At 40.9% G+C, this 24,131-nt stretch overlaps 1 protein-coding gene and 1 non-coding gene across 2 annotated transcripts in view; both read left to right on the top strand.

Moving 5' to 3' along the window:
• The first annotated feature begins 7,332 nt into the window (after positions 1-7,332).
• Positions 7,333-7,415, top strand: trnal-uaa (transfer RNA leucine (anticodon UAA)). The gene has a single exon. It is a non-coding gene; the product is annotated as a tRNA-Leu (tRNA).
• A 2,735-nt stretch (positions 7,416-10,150) lies between these two features.
• Positions 10,151-24,131, top strand: part of LOC139407256 (utrophin) — a 334,795-nt gene continuing 320,814 nt past the window's right edge. Inside the window, exons 1-2 of the mRNA XM_071150875.1 lie at positions 10,151-10,566; positions 12,197-12,371. Coding sequence (XP_071006976.1) covers positions 12,290-12,371 — 82 coding nt within the window. The 5' untranslated portion in view covers positions 10,151-10,566; positions 12,197-12,289. The remainder of the gene's footprint in view (positions 10,567-12,196; positions 12,372-24,131) is intronic.

A 24,131-nucleotide genomic window follows, 5' to 3' on the forward strand; every position in this document is an offset into this window, starting at 1 on the left:
AAAGCAGGTGGTGTCAGAAAAGTTACCACAGGGATAACTGGTTTGTGGCGACCAAGCATTCATAGCGACGTCGCTTTTTGATCCTTCGATGTCAGCTCTTCCTATCATTGTGAAGCAGAATTCACCAAGTGTTGGATTGTTCACTCACTAATAGCGAACGTGAGCTGGGTTTAGACCGTCTTGAGAAAGGTTAGTTTTACCCTACTGATGATGTGTTGTTGCAATAGTAATCCTGCTCAGTACGAGAGGAACCGCAGGTTCACACATTTGGTGTATTTGATTGGCTGAGGAGCCAATGGTGCGAAGCTACCATCTGTGGGATTATGACTGAACGCCTCTAAGTCAGAATCCCCCCTAAATGTAACGATACCGTAGCGCCGTGGATCTTTGGTTGGCCCGGGATAGCCTGCCTCTTTTGGCAGGTGAGTAGAGCCGTTCGTGACAGGGTTGGGGTGCGGGCGGATGAGTTTCCGCCCCTCTCCTGATGTGCACCGCATGTTTGTTGGGAACCTGGTGCTAAATCACTCGTAGACGACCTGATTCTGGGTCAGGGTTTCGTACGTAGCAGAGCAGCTCACTCGCTGCGATCTATTGAAAGTCAAGGCGTCTTCCTCCACCATCGTCCTTCTTTACTTACGGGTTACCAGGTTCATGTAGAAGTGCCAGGGGCCAGAGGCCAGACACAGAGTGTGAGAGAGTCCAGGCAGGCGGGTACAAGGCATAAGACATTGGGCTCTGGATAGGTAGGAGGCTAGGTGGTGGTTGCCCATCCGCCCGGGCCCGTCCTCTGTTGGGACTGTGAGTCAGGTTGGGACTCGCTGTGGAAGTCAAAAGGTCACCAGGTGCACGAGGAGGCCTCCCCCAAGGCGGGGGGCACTCAGAGTCCGAGCAGGGGCGGCAGGGGCAGCACTCAGGCTGTGGAGGTTGGAGTGGGGACTTAGTCTGTGAGCAGAAAAAGCGGGCAGGTCATTAGGAGCACAGAGCCTGTTTCGGGTTACAAGGTGCACAAGGAGGCCTCTATCAAGGCAGGGGGAACTCCGAGTCCAAGCAGGGGTGGCCGGGCTCTGGGGCTGGGGGAAGCACTCAGGCTGTGGAGTGGGGACTGGAGGTTGGAGTGGAGTCTGTGAGCAGAAAAAAGCAGGAGCACAGAGTCGCCAGGTGCACAGTGCCTGTTTCGGGTCACTAGGTGCACGTGGTTCCTGACAGCGGGACTATAGACATTTTAGTAATTCCAGGGAGTAAGCTATACTCTAAGGCCAAGGGAGAGGGGAGTTGACAGGGTAGGGAGAGTAGGTGTGGAGGCCTGGAGGTCTGTAGTTCCAGGGAGTAAGCTATACACTCTCAGGCCCAGGGAGAGGGCAGGGAGTGTAGGCCAGGAGTCAGAGGTCACCAGGTCAAAGCGGGCCTGCCTGGAGGTCAGGAACGCCCCAGGGAGAAGGCCCAAGTGAAAAGGTGTGTGAGTGACACTGTCCTTCATGCGGGCAGGGCAGACAAATTAATGTAAAATCGTGTGTCAGATTAAAATGGACAAACTAAAGGGTGTGCAATGTGTAAACCCACTGAGTGTATATTCTGAACCTTGTTTGAAGTCAGTAGGTCACATGACCAAGGAGCTATTGAAATGAGAAAGTTTGAAAAATGTATGTAAAAATGTGTGTGATGAAGATGGACAAACTAAAGGGTGTGCAATATAGAAGGGTAGTCACTGGACATTCTGAACCTTGTTTGAGGTCAGTAGGTCATATGACCATGGAGCTATTGAAATTTGAATGTAAAAACAGTTTGTACATTGTTTATGCTCCCTAACTCATTTAACTAGGAATACAAAAGGCTTCTCACATTTCCACATTTATTAGCTTTGCAAAGTCAATTCATGTCCAAATTGTGAAAAATAAGACCTGTGCAATGCGGTGCGCAATTTTTCACTTATTTGGAGTCTGTGGTTTGAAAGCTATTGAGGTTTGAATGCGTGAATATACATCAATATTCAGCCTGAAACTGTTTTTACCTCGGTGCCTCAGAGTATGTTTGGAGTATTTATTTCTCGCACATAAGGACAAGCTCATTAAGGGAAAACGTTTGTACTATGGGGATAGTAGATTGACATAGGCAGGTGCTTTTGCTGTTTTTTACTCAACTTGTTGGCTGAGGAAAAGTAATGTGGACAGTTCTTCTGTATGGAAGGCCAAGAGTTTCAAATAGTCATACCCGGAACACACCGTAACACTTGTAATTATCATTTTTCGCTTGCTTTTTTCAAGCGTCAAATGTCATTTTTTGTACTCGTGATTTTTTTCACATGTCCAATTTGTGTTTACAGGCGATTTGAACACCTGTTATGGGCATTTTTACACTCGTTCATTACACCTGTTCAGTGTGCATTTACAGGTGATTAGAACGCTTGTTATGGGTAATTTACATGCGTTCATTACACAAGTTCAGCCTATTGGGTAAGGAATGGCGTTTTTGTAGTTGTTTTTGGATAATTGCCAAAAAAAACGTATTTAGTAGCTAACGTCACATTTTGTGATAAAAAAAAAGCATTTATGTATTTTTAAAAAAGTACATAAAGGCTTCATAATTTTTAGCTATACAGAATTTTTCCTTGTCTGAAGTGTGTGTGTATATATACGTATATATATATATATATATATATATATAAAGGAAAAATAAATTGGTGGATGGAAAGTCATAATTTATATATATATATATAAATTATGACTCTTTCCATCCACCAGATGGGATGGTTTTGCGAAAAGTACCTACTTTTCCAAAACCCAAATTGTTTGGAAAATTAAAGCAATAATAGTCACTATACTTTTCAAACCACAAAGGCTGAATTAAAATGTTTTCTAAAAAATAATTTATAAACTGTTACGGAGACAGCGGAGGAAGGACCAGGGTGCACAACATTTGAGATAAATAAGCCTCTTGTGCTTATGGAAAATGTCTGGGATCTTTTATTTCAGCGCATGAGACCAACACTTTACATGTTGCATTTTGTATATACATCCATGTGAAAATGTGGTCACTGCTCTGGCTAGCCGTCTGTCCAGTAATAACATGCACAGATCTAATGTTATCTTTTAAGGCTACCTCTGCAGTTTATTTTGTCATTGATAGGATGTCCATTTATCCTACTTATTCCCTGACATTGTCCAAGTTCTCATTAAGGGAAATAAACATTTACAGTAGACATTTCCCCGATCATAGCCTAGCTCAAAACTAATGAGACTGTTTCAGCATGTAAAAAGTAACAGTACAAAACATACATTATTTTAGCAAACACAAGTTGACTGAATAGATATTAAATAAACGTTTCAAAACAATACATACTATAGACCTGCTAAATTACTCACATCCAGCATTAGGAACAGAATAAACTAAAATGATTCTGTATTTATTTCAGATGTAAGAATTGTTCATGAAGCAAACATTGTATGACTTGGTGAAGATGTGGTCGAAAGAAGCTGTCTGTTTTCCTTCCCATCCTTCATCCATGGTGCTCATTCAACATAGCATTCGGAGATTCCTGTGAACATCAACAGTCATAAACATGTCATTCTGAACAGCAACATCTTCCTAAAAAGAATTTAGACCAGTTGACAATTCAACAGAATTCAGTCTTGTTCATGTTGATGATTGGTACATGAGACAGATAACAAGATAGCAAGCCATGGTATATCAGACCATATACCACGGGTATGAGTCAATATTACTTGTTTACTGTTGCAATTATGTTGTTAACCTTGGGGGTTGGTCGTGCCTGGATACAGCCCTCAGCCCTTGTATATTGTCCATATACCACAAACCCCTGAGGTGCCTTATCGCTTAAATATAACACAGATACATGTGCATGTGAGGTTTCAAATAATGTTACTACTACTAGCTTGCTCTCTCCCTGCTTCTCCTGAACATGTTGATCTGATATAGCTAGTTGTTATTGTTCTTCCTTGCTCATGTCACGCTCTGACCTTTAATATCTGTTTTCTTTATATTTTGGTTAGGTCAGGGTGTGATGAGGGTGGGTATGCTAGTTTTTGCATTGTCTAGGGTTTTTGTATGTCATGGGGTTTTGTAGGTTTAGGTATTTATATGTCTATGGTGGCCTGATATGGTTCCCAATCAGAGGCAGCTGTTTATCGTTGTCTCTGTTTGGGGATTATATTTAGGTGGCCATTTTCCCTTTTGTGTTTGTGGGTTCTTATTCTATGTTTAGTTGCCTGTCTGCAATATTTCATATAGCTTCACGTTTCGTTCGTTTTGTTGTTTGTTCAGTGTTCTTTCTTTATTAAAGAAGAATGTACGCATACCACGCTGCACCTTGGTCCGATTCATATGACGAACGTGACAGCTGATCCAAAGCAGGCTTTTCTCCTCCTCGCTAGACTTCAGATGTTTGACTACATGATCATCATGTTGTGGCTGTAACATGGACATTGCATTAGAACAACATCTAGATACACTCTTAGAAAAAGGGGTTCCAAAAGTGTTCTTCAGCTGTCCCCTTAGTATAACCCTTTTTGGTTCCAGGTAGAACCCAACTGGAATCAAGTGGTTCTACTTGGAAGCAACAACGGTTCTTCAAAAAGTTATCCTAAGGGGACAGCTGAATAACTTTTAAAGTTCTAGATTGTAGCTTTATCAGATACATTTTCAGGAAAAGCAGCTCATTTAGCAAGCCAATAAAATATCTATTGCATGGTTCAACCTTGAAATATAGCTACTCAAGATAGCGATCTTACCTTTTTATATCTGTAGCAGTTCTCTCACCTTGTCTGGGCACTGCAACAGCCAGATCTTATTCCCCATTCTCTATTGTCTAGATTCTAGCTAGCATGTTCTCCTAAAACATTAGCTAATAGCTAAGTTAGCTAACTTGAGCAAATACATCTCAGCTTGATACTTAGCAAAGCCAACCAATTACACAACAAATATACACAAAGTAAACAATTATTTTCTAAACTAATGTTAGTCTCAGCCAAATGACAAGTACAAAGAACTATTGCTCTGTCCCACAACGTAACAACCATTTGTTACAGGCTAGACAGAAGACTATTGCTAGTTAGCTAACTAGCCATGCTATTTCAATGAAAATAAGCTAGCTAGCCAGCGTCAGCTTTGTAGTTGTAATGCTATTTGGAAAAATGTGTTTTAATTTCTTCCTCCAATTCTCACCAATGCCTTGACTATTTTTTAACAATTTGATCTATATTTAGAAACATCTCCTCCATCCCTGAGTAAGCGATTCGTCGCAACAGGCCAGAAGTCAAACAAAGTCAAACTCACTGAAATTGAGGTGGGACAGGCTACAATGTGGTAATTTCAGACGTATGAAATGTACCCGTTACTACACAGGCGCTCAGAAAGTGTGCAATGGCAGAATTTCATGAGTCTGGAAGTACAATATTCAAACATTCTAATCACCTGTAAATGCACACTGAACAGGTGTAATGAACACGTGTAAAAATGCCCATAGGACAATTTGAATCTCTTGGCCTTCCATACTTTTAACATCTTCAATATGCGCCTAAGAATTCGATAAGGACGCGCTGGTGCATCCTAGATGATAGTCTTCACTTGTAGTCTACCTCGGAGCTGCATTGCCTGTGAGACATATTTTGCAAGCTAGAACTTTTGTGTTTCAGATAACCATGTGTCAGACACATTTGGTACTTTTGACACTTTCGTAAATGCCCGGGTGAGGACTATAGTAGTAGTTAAGTTGCTGAACATTATTTCACTTGTATGGCCTGCTTGTTTAGAACGTTTGCAAAAACAATATGAATACATATATCTAATCTAGTTTTAAGCGCGGTATGCACAAGATCGCTAGCGATAGCCAGAGATACGTATATAATGAGATGCTCATGTCTCCTCCCTAAAAATGGGAGTCATCCCAAAGCGGAAGGCAGGCTACAAGCTTGGGTTAGTTATACACAATTTTGGTTTAGGCAGATATGTTTCATACTAATCCAAGATAGACCACAGCCTGTCCTTTCCAATGGGAACAAATTAGTCATAGTGGGCACAACAAGCAAGGAGGTGGGCAGAGCCAAGCACGAGGTAGCGAGATCCTATTGGCCCGTTCTAGCATGCATCTATATATTTCCGTTGGAGAACGCCTACTATGTGAAGTGCGCGTGTGCAATGACTCAATTTGCCTTTGCACGCCTTCTAAACAACGCGATTTTTTTTTTATGGGCAAATAGTAAAGTATACAACATTTTGTCCACTCTGTTCATAACATATTATAGTTTTAGTAACAGAAAACTGTATTGATATCAAAAGTTTCATCCATGAGAAAATCTGCTGAATTTCGGGCAAAATCCATCTTCTTCCATCTTCTCCCACTGGGCTGCCTTTCACTACCATATTTGGTAGTGAGTGGTAAAGCCAAGCGGATGCTTCACATGTATACATCCGGTGAAATATCTCTCATTGTTCTATCTGTGGTTTAGGGTGTGTTTGTAAATTAAATCTGGAGTGCCAGAGAGCAAATTCTGGGCGTTCGTAAATTCAGAGTATTGTCAGATTGTCCGTTCGTAAATTCAGAGCCACACTGGACGCTCTGGCCGAGGAGTAGGGTTGATCCAAGCGTTCTGCCTCAACGGCAGTCAAGCACCCAAGCTAACGTTGGCTAGCTACTTCCCGACACAAATGAGAGAACACCTCACTCTGACCATTTTACTCGACCCAGCGGAGCTGGTTAGGCTATTTTCCTGTTATCTAGTGACTGTAAATGTGCTGCTGGTAATAACGTTTTTTTTTGCCGACGTTTATTGACACTGGCCATATTCAACGGGTGTTGAGCAGTTCGTAAATTAATCAGTCATAGTTAGTCTGCGCTCAAGCGAGTGCTCCTGAAACCGAAGTTGATAGCCAGAGTGAATTTACGAACGCACCTATAGATCTTCACATTTTTCCCATATATCTGGCCTTATTGTGTACAGATTTTGGTGAGAGTGAAACATCTCGCTTCGCCTCTTCCTCTCTTCGTTAGCTTGCTAGCTACAAGTACAATAATATGGCCAGCTAGCTATGAGCTAAGAGTCAAATTAAGCTGCACAAATAATTATGTTTAGACTTATCTTGAAATGTGAATCCTGCGTTTGCTTAAGTTGAATAGTAGCCAGATACGAGCGTAACTAGATAACGATAGCATATCAGTTATCGAGGGTTCCTTGGTAGCTCATCGTCTTGTTTCATGCAGCTGCCGTTGTGTTGAAATGGATTGCTCGGCAAGCTATACAAAAATATTAAGTATTAATGTCAATGGATCACATTCCAGCAGCTTTATTTATCAATACGCCGTTGCATTAAGGTGTGTATACCAGGATGGCCGAGTGGTTAAGGCGTTGGACTTAAGATCCAATGGACATATGTCCGCGTGGGTTCGAACCCCACTCCTGGTAGAAAGTTTTGCTCAAGGAAAGCACTTCCATCGAAAATATGCGGCGTTGTTTTTCAATTGAAGGGGTTGTGGTACTGTAAACGGCTTGTACGGTAGGTAGTGTGTTTAGCTTGTCACATGCTGCAGTCAAGTCTTTAAAACGTTAGAGCGTAATCTGGCTACACTTTCATTGTGTTACATTCTAATAACGTAATCCGACAACACTTTCAGTGTGTTACATTAAAACATTATATCTGATAGTTGGGCTGCTGTTATTGTAACACCTTCATGTCGCATAAGAAGCAGTTGAATATATTAACTGACTATAAATGTCTTGTTTATGTCAAATGATAAAGTGTAGCCAAGGCTACCCCCTACTGGCCAATAAAATATATTGCCTTGATTCTCGACGTAATAACCTTATGTTGTTGTAATAAAAACGGTGGGTTATGTTTGCTTTACAAAACAAGTATACAATGTGCTGATTGTTGAATATTTTTTCAGTAAGCCTAGGCCCTAGTATTTAATCAATTAATAAATTACACCATTTTTTTATATTTGTTTATATCACCTTTATTTAACCAGGCAGGTAAGTTGAGAACAAGTTCTCATTTACAACTGCGACCTGGCCAAGATAAAGCAAAGCAGTTCGACACATATAACAAGACAGAGTTACACATGGAGATAAACAAACATACAGTCAATAATACAGTAGAAAAATAAATCTATATACAATGTGAGCAAATGTGTCCTGCTGGACACAAGGGGGCGCTAGAACTCCTTTATGTGTAGGCCTGCACTACATGCCCTTTCAATTTCATAATTTTCAGGCCAGGGGCACCACATTAAAAAAAAAACTTTATTTAACTAGGCAAGTCAGTTAAGACTAAACTCTTATTTACAATGACGGCCTACACCAGCCAAACCCGTTCGATGCTGGGACAATTGTGCGCCGCCCTATGGGACTCCCAATCACGGCCGGTTGTGATACAGCCTGGATCATCTCCATCACAGAATAATAATTAGAGCAGTATTATATATCTCAAAAAGCAACACTTTATCCTAGGTTTACATATATCTATGTAACTGTAACCGATGTGAAATAGCTAGCTAGTTAGCAGTGGTGCGCGAGCGATGGGTAACGATGCTTCGTGGGTGTCAGTTGGTGATGTGTGCAGAGGGTCCTTGGTTCAAGCCCAGGTTGGGGCGAGGAGAGGGACGGAAGCTTTACTGTTTCATATCTACACAGTAATATAACAGGTAGAGTTACATGACAACGGATTTGCACGTGTAAGAGTGATGAAACTTATTGCAATATCTGAGACAGATACTGCTGCCGGTGTATTCAAAGTGTAATATTAAATGTTGACTTAGCATGTAACGGTGACCTGTTATCTGCCTTTATGTGGCCCATCATGAGGCCTATTGTTATTTTCCATTCAAATCAACTGCTCTCTCTCTCTCTCCAACTGGTTTATAGGTCAGGTTAGGTCTTACATTCCATCTTCATTTTGCAGTCTTCCTCCCAGGTCGGCTCATTTTACCTGTGCGGTTACCTGACACCTGTGCGAGGGCCCTGCTGAGCGCTCATTTGTGCAATCAATCCTCTTCTATGGTCTGCGCGAGGAAGCGCACACAAAGAGGCAGTGACAACTGAAACGAGGGAGGGAGAGGGGACAAGGCAACATCACTAAAGCCACCGGGGCCCAGGCAGAGGATGTTGTTTAGATTTCCATTAGGCCTACTCAATCTTGACCAGCAATGGTTGCCTTTGAGATGTTGGCCTTTAATATCAATTATATATTTAGGCCAATCCTAGATAGGCTTACTCATTATTAATTATCTATGTGTGTGTGTCTGATTAACTCAAGATAAAGGAAAACCTAATTCAAAGGGATGAATGTGAAACTTGCACCACTGTCATTGTTTCTAGTTTATCCCAGAAGAGCTATCCACACCTGTAAACTACACTGCTATCAAATATTTGTCCACCTACCTTGATGATCTTCAAACTGTTGACATTGCAACCATGTTTCATACATGCACATCATCATTAATTTCAGATTGCATATCTCATAGTTATAACATATAGGATATAGGCCGACTGTATAGGTAGGGTATGTTGCATTGTCAATGTCAACAGTTGAATGACATTGAGGCTTTTGCTTGCTCTGAGATATCAAGCATCTTCAGTGGCATGGAATGTATCGCCTTGACTGCAGACAAGCACAAAGCATGGGTTTATACTATTATAAAAGGAAGGCAAACAACAATAAGCAGACCAAGTTCTATTAGCCCTAGTCCATGTGAAATGAGTGGCCTAATCAAACTAAATCAATAATAATTAACCAATAACCACAATATCCATATATTTGAGATAAAGTGACACAACAGAAAAACACATAAATTGTATTTTGGGTACGGTTACATCTTAATATTTTTGATTGAGTTGGTTGCCACACGCGATTCAAAAGTTTTAATTTCCATCGTCGGGGGAACCACCGCTGGAAAGAGTACAGCTTTTATTTTTTTTGCATTTCAGCTAACCACTGTCCTAACCTAACCTAATTCACCTAACCTGACACGTTATTATCCTAACCCGCTCCGGAAATTTTCTTAACCTGCTACGAAAATTCAACTCTGACAAAAACTGTTGGCCTGTCCATTCCAGTCAAAACCGGGAACCAAGTCAAGCGCGTGTGCGCGCTGTCACGTGACGCCGACCGCGCCATGTTTCCATCTGCGCGTCAGAAGTTTGCGGGCAGGCAGGGAAAGGTAGCAACAGGAACAAAGTTTGGGACGGACTCCCTCGTTAGCTGAGCGGGTTTCTCCCGTAAAATGAGCTAACATTTTTTCATCAACAAAAAAACTGAACACACCCGAATACCATCAGGAAGACAACGGACCCACAAACAGCAGTTTCTTAGATGCTTTGGAAAATTGCTATTGTGAAGTGTGTGGATGTGCTGGACTGTGCTTTTTTAGCATAGTTTGGAGTGCCCCCGCCTCTTAAAATGGCTTAAAGGTCCTCGTGTTGATATATTTTAACATTTAAGATAGGGTATTTTTGTTAGCTTGTAATTTTTCACAAATACAGCGAACTTTTAATTATATTTTTGTGCCAAAATACGCGGATTTTCCACGATCGCGCCCCCTGATTGACAGGAGCGAAGGTGAGTGTGAATTGTTTTGCAAACACTCGAGATGAAAATATGGCTACATAGTAGCCGAAAAGGCTATCATTATTTACACCAATACACTCAAGAAAACACAATGTAGCCTACTTGCCAAATCAATAAATCATCTATTGTCTGAGATTGTGCAAGGACCTTGTGATCCAACTAGCAATGCATTGTTTCTTTATTATTTGTTGAACCACTTGTTGAATCATATTTGCCTGTTTTTGCAATTGTAACAGTGCCATATCCCATAGTTCAAAAGAGTCTGCTAGCCACATTTTTAATGTTCGTGCTAATCTGATCGGATTAAAATGACAGATGAGTATTGGCCTGGAAAATTGCAGACATTGGTGCCATTCAAAGCAAACTATTCGTGTTAATAAATTATTTATAACTGGGTATAGCTACAACTGTATACTTTACTACATTCTAGATTTGCTTGCTATTTAATGCAATTTACTGAAACGGTTAAAGGCCCATTAATTTGGCTAAACAAGTCGACTGGGTCCGTTGCTGATGTTTTTTGCCTTCGGTTGTCAAAGCAACTTTAATTTTTGGAGGAGGAACTGAAATTGAGAAGACACTGGCCAATTGGTTTTTCTGTTTTTCATCTTTACAGATACTATATTTGGATACTTACATCACTCCCCAAGCATTAATACTTAGGCTAGTTACAGATAAAACGTGTCCCCATTGAGTCTTCATTCCTCTCATGGTAGAGACATATTAGTGTTATTCAAATGAACTTTGTGGTCTTTCTTATGAAGGGTTTATATATATATATATTTAACCTTTATTTAACTAGGCAAGTGAGTTAAGAAACATTTTATTAACTGAACTACTTCAACTCTTCATAAGGTATACAATGTAAAGTGTTGATGTATGCCAATGACATTACCTTTCATCTATTCTGGATGTACTGTAGTGACAGATTTTGTTAACTTTGACCTCAATTTCTATATAACCTCCAATTAATACTCTGTCAAACGTCACCCTTCTCTGATTTGCTCAGTAAGATCACATAACAGTCCCATTAAATGTGTACATGACAAATCACAGCACAACTCACCACACAGAGGTCAAATTATTTCAAGTAAATGATTTGTGAAAACAGTGTGGAGTGCATTTCTAGAGCTCTTTGTATAATAATGGATGGAGTTGTCCTGCGTTTAGTATAGAGAGAGGTGAGATCACGCTCTGCTTGTAGGCCAGGTCAACAACCTCGCGTTGTGCACTCTCACAACACACACACAGCTGTCAGTTTATCCTGAGTCACGGAACAACCCGTCCCCTCAGCCTCTTTGGCATGGCCCTACACCTGTGTGTGTCAGTGGGGTATGGTGAGAAAGTCTTCCATTTGAATGAGAAGTCTCATCTTCTTGCTTCTGCAGGGCAGCTGCATTTAACCATCACACCATTTTTCTAGCTGTCTTATAAAACGGGAGAGTTCTGTTGTGGTCATAGTTCTCCGACACATATGGATGAGTAGAACAGATCAATGTTTTTTCATGTGATGTTGTTAGACAAGACCAGATTCAATCAACCAACCAAGCTAGGCCTCAATAGCATCCAAGGAAATAATATGTAGTTAAAAACTTTCAGTACATTTGTTTTTCATATTTAGGTGACGTTGGATTTGAAGAAGTGGGACTCCTTTAAAAAAGTTAACAGATTAACATTCTAACGGAGGTAAACAGACGAGGACCTGGTGGACAAAATGGCTACCATGGCGTCACCTGGCGACGCTATCGAGGGAGCAGCCAATGATGAGTTCAATGACATCATCAAATGGAGATCTGGTACGTCCAATCATTGACCTCTTAATTAGTAAAAAGCATTTATCTTTTGGCGCATTGTCCTTGTTGGCAGTGGCTGAGTCAACTGGCGTTACTTGTTTAATAGTGTCTGTGTATGTGTGTGTATATATATGTGTGTGTGTGTCATGCATTCCGCATGAGGTCAGATAAGAGATGACCGCATGGCTATGTGCAGTGTGTGTGTTAACAGTCAATAGTGTGTATGTATGTATGTATGTATGTATGTATGTGTGTGTATTTGCTTGCACAAAGGCATCGGTCCAAAGGAAATGCTAACAAGGCCAGAAATCCTGTTTAAGGTGGATAACTTTAGTTCCCATTGTTGGGAGTGACAGAAAGAGCCTATGGGGAAAAAGAGAGGGCAAGATATGGTTTGAGGTAAGGACTCGAGTGAGGGAGGAAGGGAGATGGGGAGGAAGGAGAGATGCAAAGGGAAAAGGAGGAATGCAGGGATGGGTTACAAGCCACACCTTTCATTCCCTCTCCTTTTGAACTCATCATTCTCATAATATGAGTTAGTCTGCCCTCAGTCTTGTGTCTGTCTGTGTGTGTCTGTGTGTGGCATTGAGAGCCTTTTACGTGGCAGTTCTCCCATAGTGTTAGAGTGTCTTGATTGTAACAGTGATTAGGCCCATGGTCATTGTTCTATGCAATGCTGTGCTGTGTCGTGTTGACTGTTGAAAGCACTTTGAAACTGTCATCACTGGGGAGGTTGACAGTCCATGTGTCTCAGTGTCAGTGAGTGTATGCAGTCACTTTGCCACAGTTGGGAGGATATGACTGTGTTAGCCCATAGGGCAGCTACAGTGGTTATCCTTTTCCCTGGTCCTGTCTCCCAGTGGTTTTAAGTTCCAGCCCTCAGAGCGGGCACTAAGCCCAGCTTTTTGGAACGCCAGCAGATTCCAGGCCAGGAATTCAACCATTCCGTTGGACTTTGTAATTTACAACGCTTGTCTCCAGACCACAATGCTTTTCTTATAAGGATTTAGGTTGCCTAGCAACCCTAAAAGTAGTGTTTTCTTTTACCGCTCAGATGGTGAATTTAGCACATAGCTGAGGCGCTCTCTGAGAAATATAGCCGATACTAGGGATGTGACAAATGGACAATTTTGCTGAATGGTTTTCCATTAAAACTTCAATGTCAATTCTTATATACAGTACCAGTCAAACGTTTGGACACACCTACAGATTCCAGGGTTTTTCTTATTTGTTTAAACTATTTTCTACATTGTAGAATAATAGTGAAGACATCAAAACTATGAAATAACACACATGGAATCATGTAGTAACCCAAAAAGTGTTAAACAAATCAAAATATATTGAGATTCTTCAAAGTAACCACCCTTTGCCTTGATGACAGCTTTGCACACTCTTGGCATTCTCTCAACCAGCTTCATGAGGTGGTCACCTGGAATGCATTTCAATTAACATGTGTGTGTCACGCCCTGGTCTTAGTATTTTGTGTTTTCTTTATTAATTTGGTCAGGCCAGGATGTGACATGGGTTTTGTATGTGGTGTGTTTTGTCTTGGGGTTTTTCGTACGTATTGGGATTGTGGCTTAGTGGGGTTATCTAGTATAGTCTATGGCTGTCTGGAGTGGTTCTCAATCAGAGGCAGGTGTTTATCATTGTCCCTGATTGGGAACCATATTTAGGCAGCCATATTCTTTGAGTGTTTGGTGGGTGATTGTTCCTGTCTCTGTGTTTGTTGTCACCAGATAGGCTGTATAGGTTTTCACGTTACGTTTGTTGTTTTGTATTGTTCGTGGTTTCTTCTTTATTAAATATATATCAAGAATACCACGCTGCATTTTGGTCCGACTCTCCTTCACCTAAAGAAAACCGTAACAGTGTGCCTTGTTAAAAGTTAATTTGTGGAATTTATTTCCTTCTTAATGCATTTGAGCCAATCAGTTGTGTTGTGACAAGGTAGGGTTGGTATACAGAAGGCCCTATTTATTAAAAGACTACGTCCATATTGTGGCAAGAACAGCTCAAATAAACAAATAAAAACCACAGTCCATCATTACTTTAAGACATGAATGTCAGTCAATGTGGAAAACTTCAAGAACTTTGAACGTTTCTTCAAGTGCAGTCGCAAAAACCATCAAGCGCTGTGAAGAAACTGGCTCTCATGAGGACCGCCACAGGAAAGGAAGACCCAGAGTTAGCTATGCTGCAGAGGATAAGTTCATTAGAGTTAACTGCACCTCAGATTACAGCCCAAATAAATGCTTCACGGGGTTCAAGTAACAGACACATCTCAACATCAACTGTTCAGAGGAGACTGTGTGAATCAGGCCTCGTGGACAAATTGCTGTAAAGAAACCACTACTAAAGGACACCAATAATAAGAAGAGACGGGCCAAGAAACACAAGCAATGGACATTAGACCAGTGGAAATCTGTCCTTTGGTCTGATGAGCCCAAATTTGAGAGTTTTGTTTCCAACTGCCGTGTCTATGTGAGACGCAGAGTAGGTGAATGGATGATCTCCGCATGTGTGGTTCCCACCGTGAAGCATGAAGGAGGAGGTGTGATGGTGTGGGGGTGCTTTTCTGGTTACACACTTAACCAGCATTGTTACCACAGGATTCTGCAGCGTTACGCCATCCCATCTGGTTTGTGCTTAGTGGGACTGTAATTTATTTTTCAACAGGACAATAACCCAACACACCTCCAGGCTGTGTAAGGACTTTTTGAGTGCTGCATCAGATGACCTGGCCTCCACAATCACCCGACCTCAACCCAATTGAGATGGTTTGGGATGAAGTGGACCGCAGAGTGAAGGAAAAGCAGCCAACAAGTGCTCAGCATATTAGGGAACTCCTTCAAGACTGTTGGAAAAGCATTCCAGGTGAAGCTGGTTGAGAGAATGCCAAGAGTGTGCAAATCTGTCATCAAGGCAAAGGGTGGCTATTTTGAAGAAGAATCTAAAATATATTTTGATTTGTTTAACACTTTTTTGGTTACTACAGGATTCCATATGTGTAACTTCATTATTTTGATGTCTTCGCTATTCTACAATAAAGAAAAACGCTTGAATGAGTAGGTGTGTCCAGACTTTTGACTGGTACTGTATATCTCATCAATCTACACACAATACCCCATAATGACAAAGCGAAAACAGGATTTTAGATTTTTTTTCTAATAGATATAATTACTGTGTAGTTACACAGATACACAAATACCTTATTTACGAAAGTATTCAGACCCTTTGTTACCCTTTGTAACTCAAAATTGAGCTCAGGTGCATCCTGTTTCCATTGATCATATTTGAGATGTTTCTACAACTTGATTGGAGTCCAGCTGTGGTAAATTTAATTGATTGGACATAATTTGGAAAGGCACACATCTATCTATATAAGGTCCCACATTTGACAGTGCATGTCAGATCAAAAACCACACCATGAGGTTGAAGGAATTGGCCGTAGAGCTCCGAAACAGGATTGTGTCGAGTAGCAGATCTAGGGAAGGATACCAAAACACTTCTGCAGTGTTGAAGGTCCCCAAGAACACAGTGGCCTCCATCATTCTTAAATGTAAGAAGTTTGGAACCGCCAAGACTCTTCCTAGAGCTGGCTGCCCGGACAAACTGAGCAATCGGTGGAGAAGTGCCTTGGTCAGGGAGGTGACCAAGAACCCGATGGTCACTCTGAAGGAGCTCCAGAGTTTCTCTTTGGAGATGGGAGAACCTTCCAGAAGGGCAACCATCTCTGCAGCACAACACAAATCAGGCCTTTATGGTAGAGTGGCCAGACAGAAGACATTCCTCAGTAAAAGGTACAAGACAGCCCGCTTGGAGTTTGCCAAAAGGCACCTAAAGGACTCTCAGACTATGAGAAACAAGATTCTCTGGTCTGATGAAACCAAGTTTGAATTCTGGCCAGAATCCAAGTGTCACATCTGGAGGAAACCTGACACCATCCCTACGGTGAAGAACCAAAATCCATTAAAAATGGTAAAAATCAATAACTAATTCATTGTTTGTCACAGAAACATAAAAATAGATATGGTTTATTATATAAATGTCGAGCATACTTTTACAACCTTTTGTTTTGAATATAAATTCCAGTTTTGATTTGATAGAAATACATAAAATCTATCAAATGCCATTTAAAGATGTATAAATCAATAACAAATTCACTGATTGTCACAGGAACATCAAGGACTTCAGACTGGGGTGAAGGTTCACCTTCAACAAGACAATGACCCATAGCACACAGCCAAGACAATGCAGGAGTGGCTTTGGGACAAGTCTCTGAATGTCCTTGAGTGGCCCAGCCAGAGCCCGGACTTGAACCCGATCAAACATCTCTGGAGAGACCTGCAAATAGCTGTGTAGCAATGCTCCCAATCCAACCTGACAGAGCTTGTGAGGCTCTGCAGAGAAGAATGGGAGAAACTCCCCAAGCTTGTAGCATCATACTCAAGAAGACTGGAGGCTGTAATCGCTGCCAAAGGTGCTTCAACAAAGTACAGAGTAAAGGGTCTGAATGCTTATGTAAATGTGTATTTCAGTTGTTTTTTAAAAATACATTTGCAAACATTTCTAAAAACTTGTTTTTGCTTTGCCATTATGGGGTATTATGGGGTATTGTCTGTATATTGATGAGGGGAAAAAACTGTTTAATCCATTTTAGAATAAGTCTGTAACGTAACAAAATGTGGAAAAAGTCAAGGGGTCTGAATACTTTCTGATATATATATATATATATATATGTGTGTGTGTGTGTATGTAGCAGTAAGGCCCAGCAGGTAAAAAAAAGGGTGAGGTGATTTTTCCCTCCAACAGCAGTGTGTTGGTTAGGATAAATAATCATTAACAGGGAATAGACTCACACTTCACTTAGATGGTGTTAAGAGATAGAGCAGCAGTGTCCAGGGCCACACACACACACACACACACACACACACACACTATTTCTCTTATCAACAGAAACACTTCACATCACTGCATGCTGAAGACTTCAGCTGGGCAGTCGTTTTAAACTATGGATTCTAACATTGATCTCACTGCAGTCAAACAGGCCTGGATCACACACATAGGCCTTTATTGTGGGTGTGTCCTTGTGTTTAATCACTGATGTTTGTCTAAATATGGCTAGGACGTTTGTCAGATTTTATAGAGATTTTGTAAGAATAAGATGGCCTGAGAGTGTAATTCTTAAAACTACAGTATGTAACTTTTTGGGCGACCTGACCAAATCCCCATAGAACTATGTGTTATAGATCTGTCATTCTCGTTGAAAGCAAGTCTAAGTGGGAGATCTGTTCTATGTTAGCTATTTCTATTCTTCCCGTAAAGTTTTATTTTTGTGTCTTTTACTTTCAGTTTTGTACACCAACTTGAAACAGCTGAAAATACAATATTTCTGGTCTATTTTAAATATATTTCACAGCGGTTTAGATGGTACAATGATTACACTATACTTGGTTGTTTTGTCACAAAGTGAAATGAGGCAAACTATAAAAATGTTCGCATCCAGGAAATAGGGGAGCAATTTCTGCATAGTGCATCTTTAAGGTATAAAACCTTGTCTGAGTAACGATCTGGGAGAAAGGGAGAGGAGAGGTTGTTTTGGGGCAGCGCATGGAAGAGAGGGGGACAGGTGGATAGATGTTTTTACTGAAGGATGTAGGAGGGGGGGGGTGGACTGTCCAGTGCACTCTTTCACTTAATCCCTCTTATTAAAGACTGGTAAAGGTAATGGTGTGTGTGTGTACAATGTAGGATTTCCCATCAAACACTGGGGTTCTCTCTTGGTTCTGTCACCCCCCCACAAAGAAGGCCAATTGGCAGGAACTTGTGTTCAGTTAATATTTGTGTCAGTGGACAACAGCATAGTTAGAAAAAACAGGTTGGAACAACCAAAATAGCTGTCAGGGTTGGGCTTGGGGATTTGGTATTGGTTGAGTGAAAGCCATTTGTCATGAGAAGCCATGCAGACATGCTATAATTATAGCCTGCACTCTCAGCTGCTGGGTGCCCCTGGCCCTCACACAGACCAACATTATGGTAGTCTTAAAGGACATAAGTAGGTACACATCATTACATAGAGGGCTTCCCTGCTTGCATTTTGAGAGCGATAATAATACACACACACACACCGTCACACTCAGACACTCTTCGTCTCTCTCTCTCTCGGTGTCTTTTGCTCCTAATTAGTAATGTGTAATTTTCCCAGTGAGGGACATTTTTTGTCTGTGTGTGTTTGCATGTCTCCAGAGGATGGAGGATAACTTTGTGTCAGAAAGGCGGCCATGCCAATCCACTCTGGCTAAACAACCAACCACTCCACTGGGAACGCCATCAGAATGCCACTGATGGGCTCAGGACGAGAGCGATAACAGACACACACACCCCATGCACATGTTCAGACGCCACTCTTGCTCTCTCTCTTTCTCCTCTCTCTCTTACTCTCACCTCTTCTCTCCCCCCCATTCAACGAAGGGGGCCAGACCGGTCTCATGTCTTCCAGCCTCAAGTGTTATGTAAACCCACCGGACCAGGAGAGAGAGAGGGAGGGAGGGGGGAGAGACCGAGCCTAGTAGCACCAGCCATCAGCACTCAATGGAGAATGCACAGAAGAGGGCCATGTTTTTTTTATTCAATGATTAGATGTGTAATTATCAGGATGGAGCACTATTCTCTACCTAACTACCTCCTGCTCTGCCCCTCCTCCTCCTGCTGACGACACAGCCTGTCTGCTGGGAAAGGTCAAAGGTCAAATGACCCAAGGGAATAGAGCTGTTGTTTATCAGAGTAGACTTTAGTTTTACACCCCCCTCATCGCCCGTACGTCTCAGTCACTTACATGTCCTGTGAATACCTGAACACGTTCCCTGTGTGTCATTTGAGACCAGTGTGCTGGAAAAGATGGTTAATAGGGATGGGTACTGAACGGACGTCAAATCCATATTTATTCAGAGATCACATTTTGTTCAAATACTATAAAACTATTTGGTTGAAAGGTTGTCTTGAAGACAACATTAATGTGCTTTGACTCTAGTGTTCCATTTGTACATGTGCATTTGCGGGACACAACAAAAAATAAACCGAGCTAAGCATCTCACAGTTCTGTACCCTAAATTTCCTTTCCCCTTCATGTCTCACTCAGTCAATTGCGTGTACCGACCTAAATAAACGTCTATAAATTAGAGGTCGACCGATTTAATTAGGGCCGATTTCAAGTTTTCATAACAATCTGTAATCGGCATTTTTGGACACCGATTACATTGCATTCCACGAGGAGACTGCGTGGCAGGCTGACCACCTGTTACGTGAGTGCAGCAGGGAGCCAAGGTAAGGTGCTAGCTAGCATTAAACTTATCTTATAAAAACAATCAATTTCAACATAATCACTAGTTAACTACACATGGTTGATGATATTACTAGTTTAACTCGCTTGTCCTGCGTTGCATATAATCAATGCGGTGCCTGTTAATTTATCATCAAATCACAGCCTACTTCGCCAAAGAGGTGATGATTTAACAAAAGCGCATTCGTGAAAAAAGCACAATCATTGCACCAATGTACCTAACCATAAACATCATTGCCTTTCTTAAAATCAATACACAAATATATATTTTTTAAACCTGCATATTTAATTCATGTTAGCAAGCAATATTAACTAGGGAAATTGTATCACTTCTCTTGCGTTCTGTGCAAGTAGAGTCAGTGTATATGCAGCAGTTTGGGCCGCCTGGCTCGTTGCAAACTGTGTGAAGACCATTTCTTCCTAAAAAAGACTAATTAATTTTCCAGAAATGTACATAATTATGACATAACATTGAAGGTTGTGCAATGTAACAGCAATATTTAGACTTATGGATGCCACCCGTTAGATAAAATACGGAACGGTTCCGTATTTCACTGAAAGAATAAACGTTTTGTTTTAGAAATGATAGTTTCCAGATTTGACCATATTAATGACCTAAGGCTCGTATTTCTGTGTGTTATTATATTATAATTAAGTATATTATTTGATAGAGCAGTCTGACTGAGCGGTGGTAGGCAGCAGCAGGCTCGTAGGCATTAATTCGAACAGCACTTTCCTGCGTTTGCCAGCAGCTCTACGTTGTGCTTCAAGCATTGCACTGTTTATGACTTCAAGCCTATCAAGATTAGGCTGGCAATACTATAGTGCCTATAAGAACATCCAATAGTCAAAGGTATATGAAATAGAAACGGTATAGAGAGAAATAGTCCCATAATTCCTATAATAACTACAACCTAAAACTTCTTAACTGGGAATATTGAAGACTCATGTTAAAAGGAACCACCAGCTTTCATATGTTCTCATGTTTTGAGCAAGGAACTTAAACGTTAGCTTTTTTTACATGGCACATATTGCACTTTTACTTTCTTCTCCAAAACTGTTTTTGCATTATTTAAACCAAATTGCATATGTTTAATTATTTATTTGAGACTAAATTGATTTTACTGATGTATTATATTAAGTTAAAATAAGTGTTCATTCAGTATTGTTGTAATTGTCATTATTACAAATATATATATAAAAATTGGCTGATTAATCGGTATCGTCTTTTTTTGGTCCTCCAATCTGTATCGGCTTTGAAAAATCATAATCATCGCTAGCTAACATAGAACAGATCTCCCACTTAGACTTGCTTTCAACGAGAATGACAGATCGTGTTAACAACCGTGTTATTACAAATTCAAAATGAACTGGTTAACTGCAGTGCAGAAATATGTGTTCCTGACATTGTGCTGCAGTTTTTTAATAATTTGCTTAAGTTTCGAACACACCAACAGCGGTATTGTATTTTAGGACACCAGAGTTACATTCATTTCCAACGAAACGCTACGTTTGCCTTGCAGCACTGCGTTGCAGAGGCAGTTGCGGTGTGTTCGATTTGGTGCATACGTTGGCTTTATCGAATATATGAGTCAAACTGTATGCGTAGACGGCTTGACAGAAATTGTAGCAGAAGGTAACTGTTGAACTTCTGTTGCATTCATATCCAGATGATGCTGCATACTATTTTGCGCAATGACGCTGCCGGTGTGTTCGAAGCGTTAGGCCAAAATAGCAGGCAACATCATCTGGATATGTGTGCAACAGAAGTTCAACATTCACCTTCAGAATGTACTTCTGGTGTATCAAAATGAAATAAACTATCAGTGTGAACGAGGTGTTAGCCTAGGCCCCTCAAACTCAAGTCTGGACCTCAAAGCCAGTTCCACCGCATGTTTTCATTGTTCCCCTCTAATCAGGGTTCTGATTTAGACCTGGGACACCAGGTGTGTGTGCAATTAATGATCAGGTAGAACAGAAAACCAGAATCATTAAGCTTGGGCCTACTCACCAAACATATGTCCTGGCCATAATTCATCCCCATACAGTGTTCAATTTAGAATTGTTCATCCGTGTAGAAAATTCCAAGGAACAGACATAATACACTCAAACGTCTGTATTTTGAAAATAGGACAGATTTTGTTTTGTATCCCTGAAAAAAGTGTTTTTTTCACCATGCCATCTTGAGCCCTGTTTCAAATGACCAATAACTGTTCCAGACGCAAGATGCAAATCACTTTGCACTATTCTGTTTTTATTTGATTCTGTTATTACATAATGGTTTTTTTTACTATAAAATAGGTGTCTTGACTGTGATAAGGGCTCGGGAAATAGGAGCGTCTTGTCTGCTAAAAGGCTATGTCATTGTACAGCCATAGACTTCAACAATTCAAGCGCCACACTGCTAAGGTTATTACCTTTTTGATGATTGTGTTCCACTATATAATATAACCAGGGTTGGGGAGTAGCGGATTACATCCATTACATGTAAGGGATTACAAAAAAACGTGTAACTGTAATACGTTACATTGCCTGCAAAACTATTGTAATCAGATTACAGATACTTTTGAAAAAGTAGATTACTTTGAGGATTACTTTTAAATTCAGAAAGGATGTTTGCAAAAAAAAATCTGACACTTCTGTTTCTCAATGACATTCAAATCAGCATTGAAAAAAGGCCAAGTATAAATTTGTTCCACGTGAGCAAGTCTGACCACAAGTCAGAGACCACTATGATGATATGCAGGAAAAGAGCAGGAATGGGCGTTTGTAGGCTACAGCACAAGCTATGTTTTACTATGGTGCGACTGCTATCGGCATCCAAAGATTATCCAACTTGAATAAACGCTTGGAAGTAAGGATGACAGCAGTGGTGTAGTCTACGGCAATACGAATTTTACTTTTTTATTAATATCTACATAGCGCATTGATGTGAATCACACTGCTGCTCTCTCATTTAGCTATTTGTGCCTTACGGATTGTGGTTGTTGTAGATGGCTGTTCAAAAATATGTATTTGAACCCAATAATGGTTGAATTCAAGAAGTTTAAGCTGCATATCAATCATTGTTTTTGAAATCAGTGGACAGCTGTAACGACCTGGGAGTAGTGGGTGCGGAGTCAGGCGCAGGAGGCAGAAAGTTCAGGATAGCGTTTATTACGCACAGGGAAAAAACAGAGCTCGCCAAGAATACCGGGCGCACAATAACAAATGCCCAACGCAATACGTACTGCCACACAGAAACACAGTGGGAAAAATAGTTAAGCTCACACAAAGAGCAGGCGGGCCTACCGGCTTAAATAGCCCAACTAATCAACCTCAACAAGGAACAGGTGAAACTAAACAGACAAAACAAACAGAAAAGGGAAAAGGGATCAGTGGCCGCTAGTAGGCCGGTGACGACGACCGCAGAGCGCTACCCGAACAGGGGGAGGAGCCACCTTCGGAAGGAGTCGTGACAACAGCCAGTGAAAATGCGCTCTTGCAACAGCTGCATAGTGGGGATCCCAGCATATGGAATAAAAGTGGGGCTTTTATTGATCAATCTAATTTATGTGGATAATTATTTTAATCCAAAGGCCTAATGGACACATGCTTAAACTCATACACTTTTGATTGACTGAAAGGGGCGATCTGTAGTTGTTGCATTCGTTTATGGACTTATAAATTATATATATATTAGTGTAAAGATATCATTTAATCGTATTATTAAATGTAGTAGAAAGCAATGGGTTAGAAGAAGCCTAAACAACCAACCCATAAAGTAAAATTGAAGTCTGAAGTTTACATACACCTTAGCCAAATACATTTAAACTCAGTTTTTAACAATTCCTGACATTTAATCCTAGTAAAAATTCCCTGTCTTAGGTCAGTTAGGATCACCACTTTATTTTAAGAATGGGAAATGTCAGAATAATAGTAGAGAATGATTTATTTCAGCTTTTATTTCTTTCATCACATTACCAGTGGGTCAGAAGTTTACATACACTCAATTCGTATTTGGTAGCATTGCCTTTAAATTGTCTTAACTTGGGTCAAATGTTTTGGGTAGCCTTCCACAATAAGTTGGGTGAATTTTGGCCCATTCCTCCTGACAGAGCTGGTGTAACTTAGTCAGGTTTGTAGGTCTCCTTGCTCACACACGCTTTTTCAGTTCTGCCCACAAATTTTCTATGGGATTGAGGTCAGGGCTTTGTGATGGCCACTCCAATACCTTGACTTTGTTGTCCTTAAGCCATTTTGCCACAGCTTTGGAAGTATGCTTTGGGTCATTGTCTATTTGGAAGACCCATTTGCGACCAAGCTTTAACTTCCCGACTGATGTCTTGAGATGTTGCTTCAATATATCCACATAATTTTCTCACTTCATGATACCATCTATTTTGTGAAGTGCACCAGTTCCTCTTGCAGCAAAGCACCCC

Source organism: Oncorhynchus clarkii, chromosome 4 (genome assembly GCF_045791955.1).
Source record: "Oncorhynchus clarkii lewisi isolate Uvic-CL-2024 chromosome 4, UVic_Ocla_1.0, whole genome shotgun sequence".
In the NCBI taxonomy this organism is placed as follows: Eukaryota; Metazoa; Chordata; class Actinopteri; order Salmoniformes; family Salmonidae; genus Oncorhynchus; species Oncorhynchus clarkii.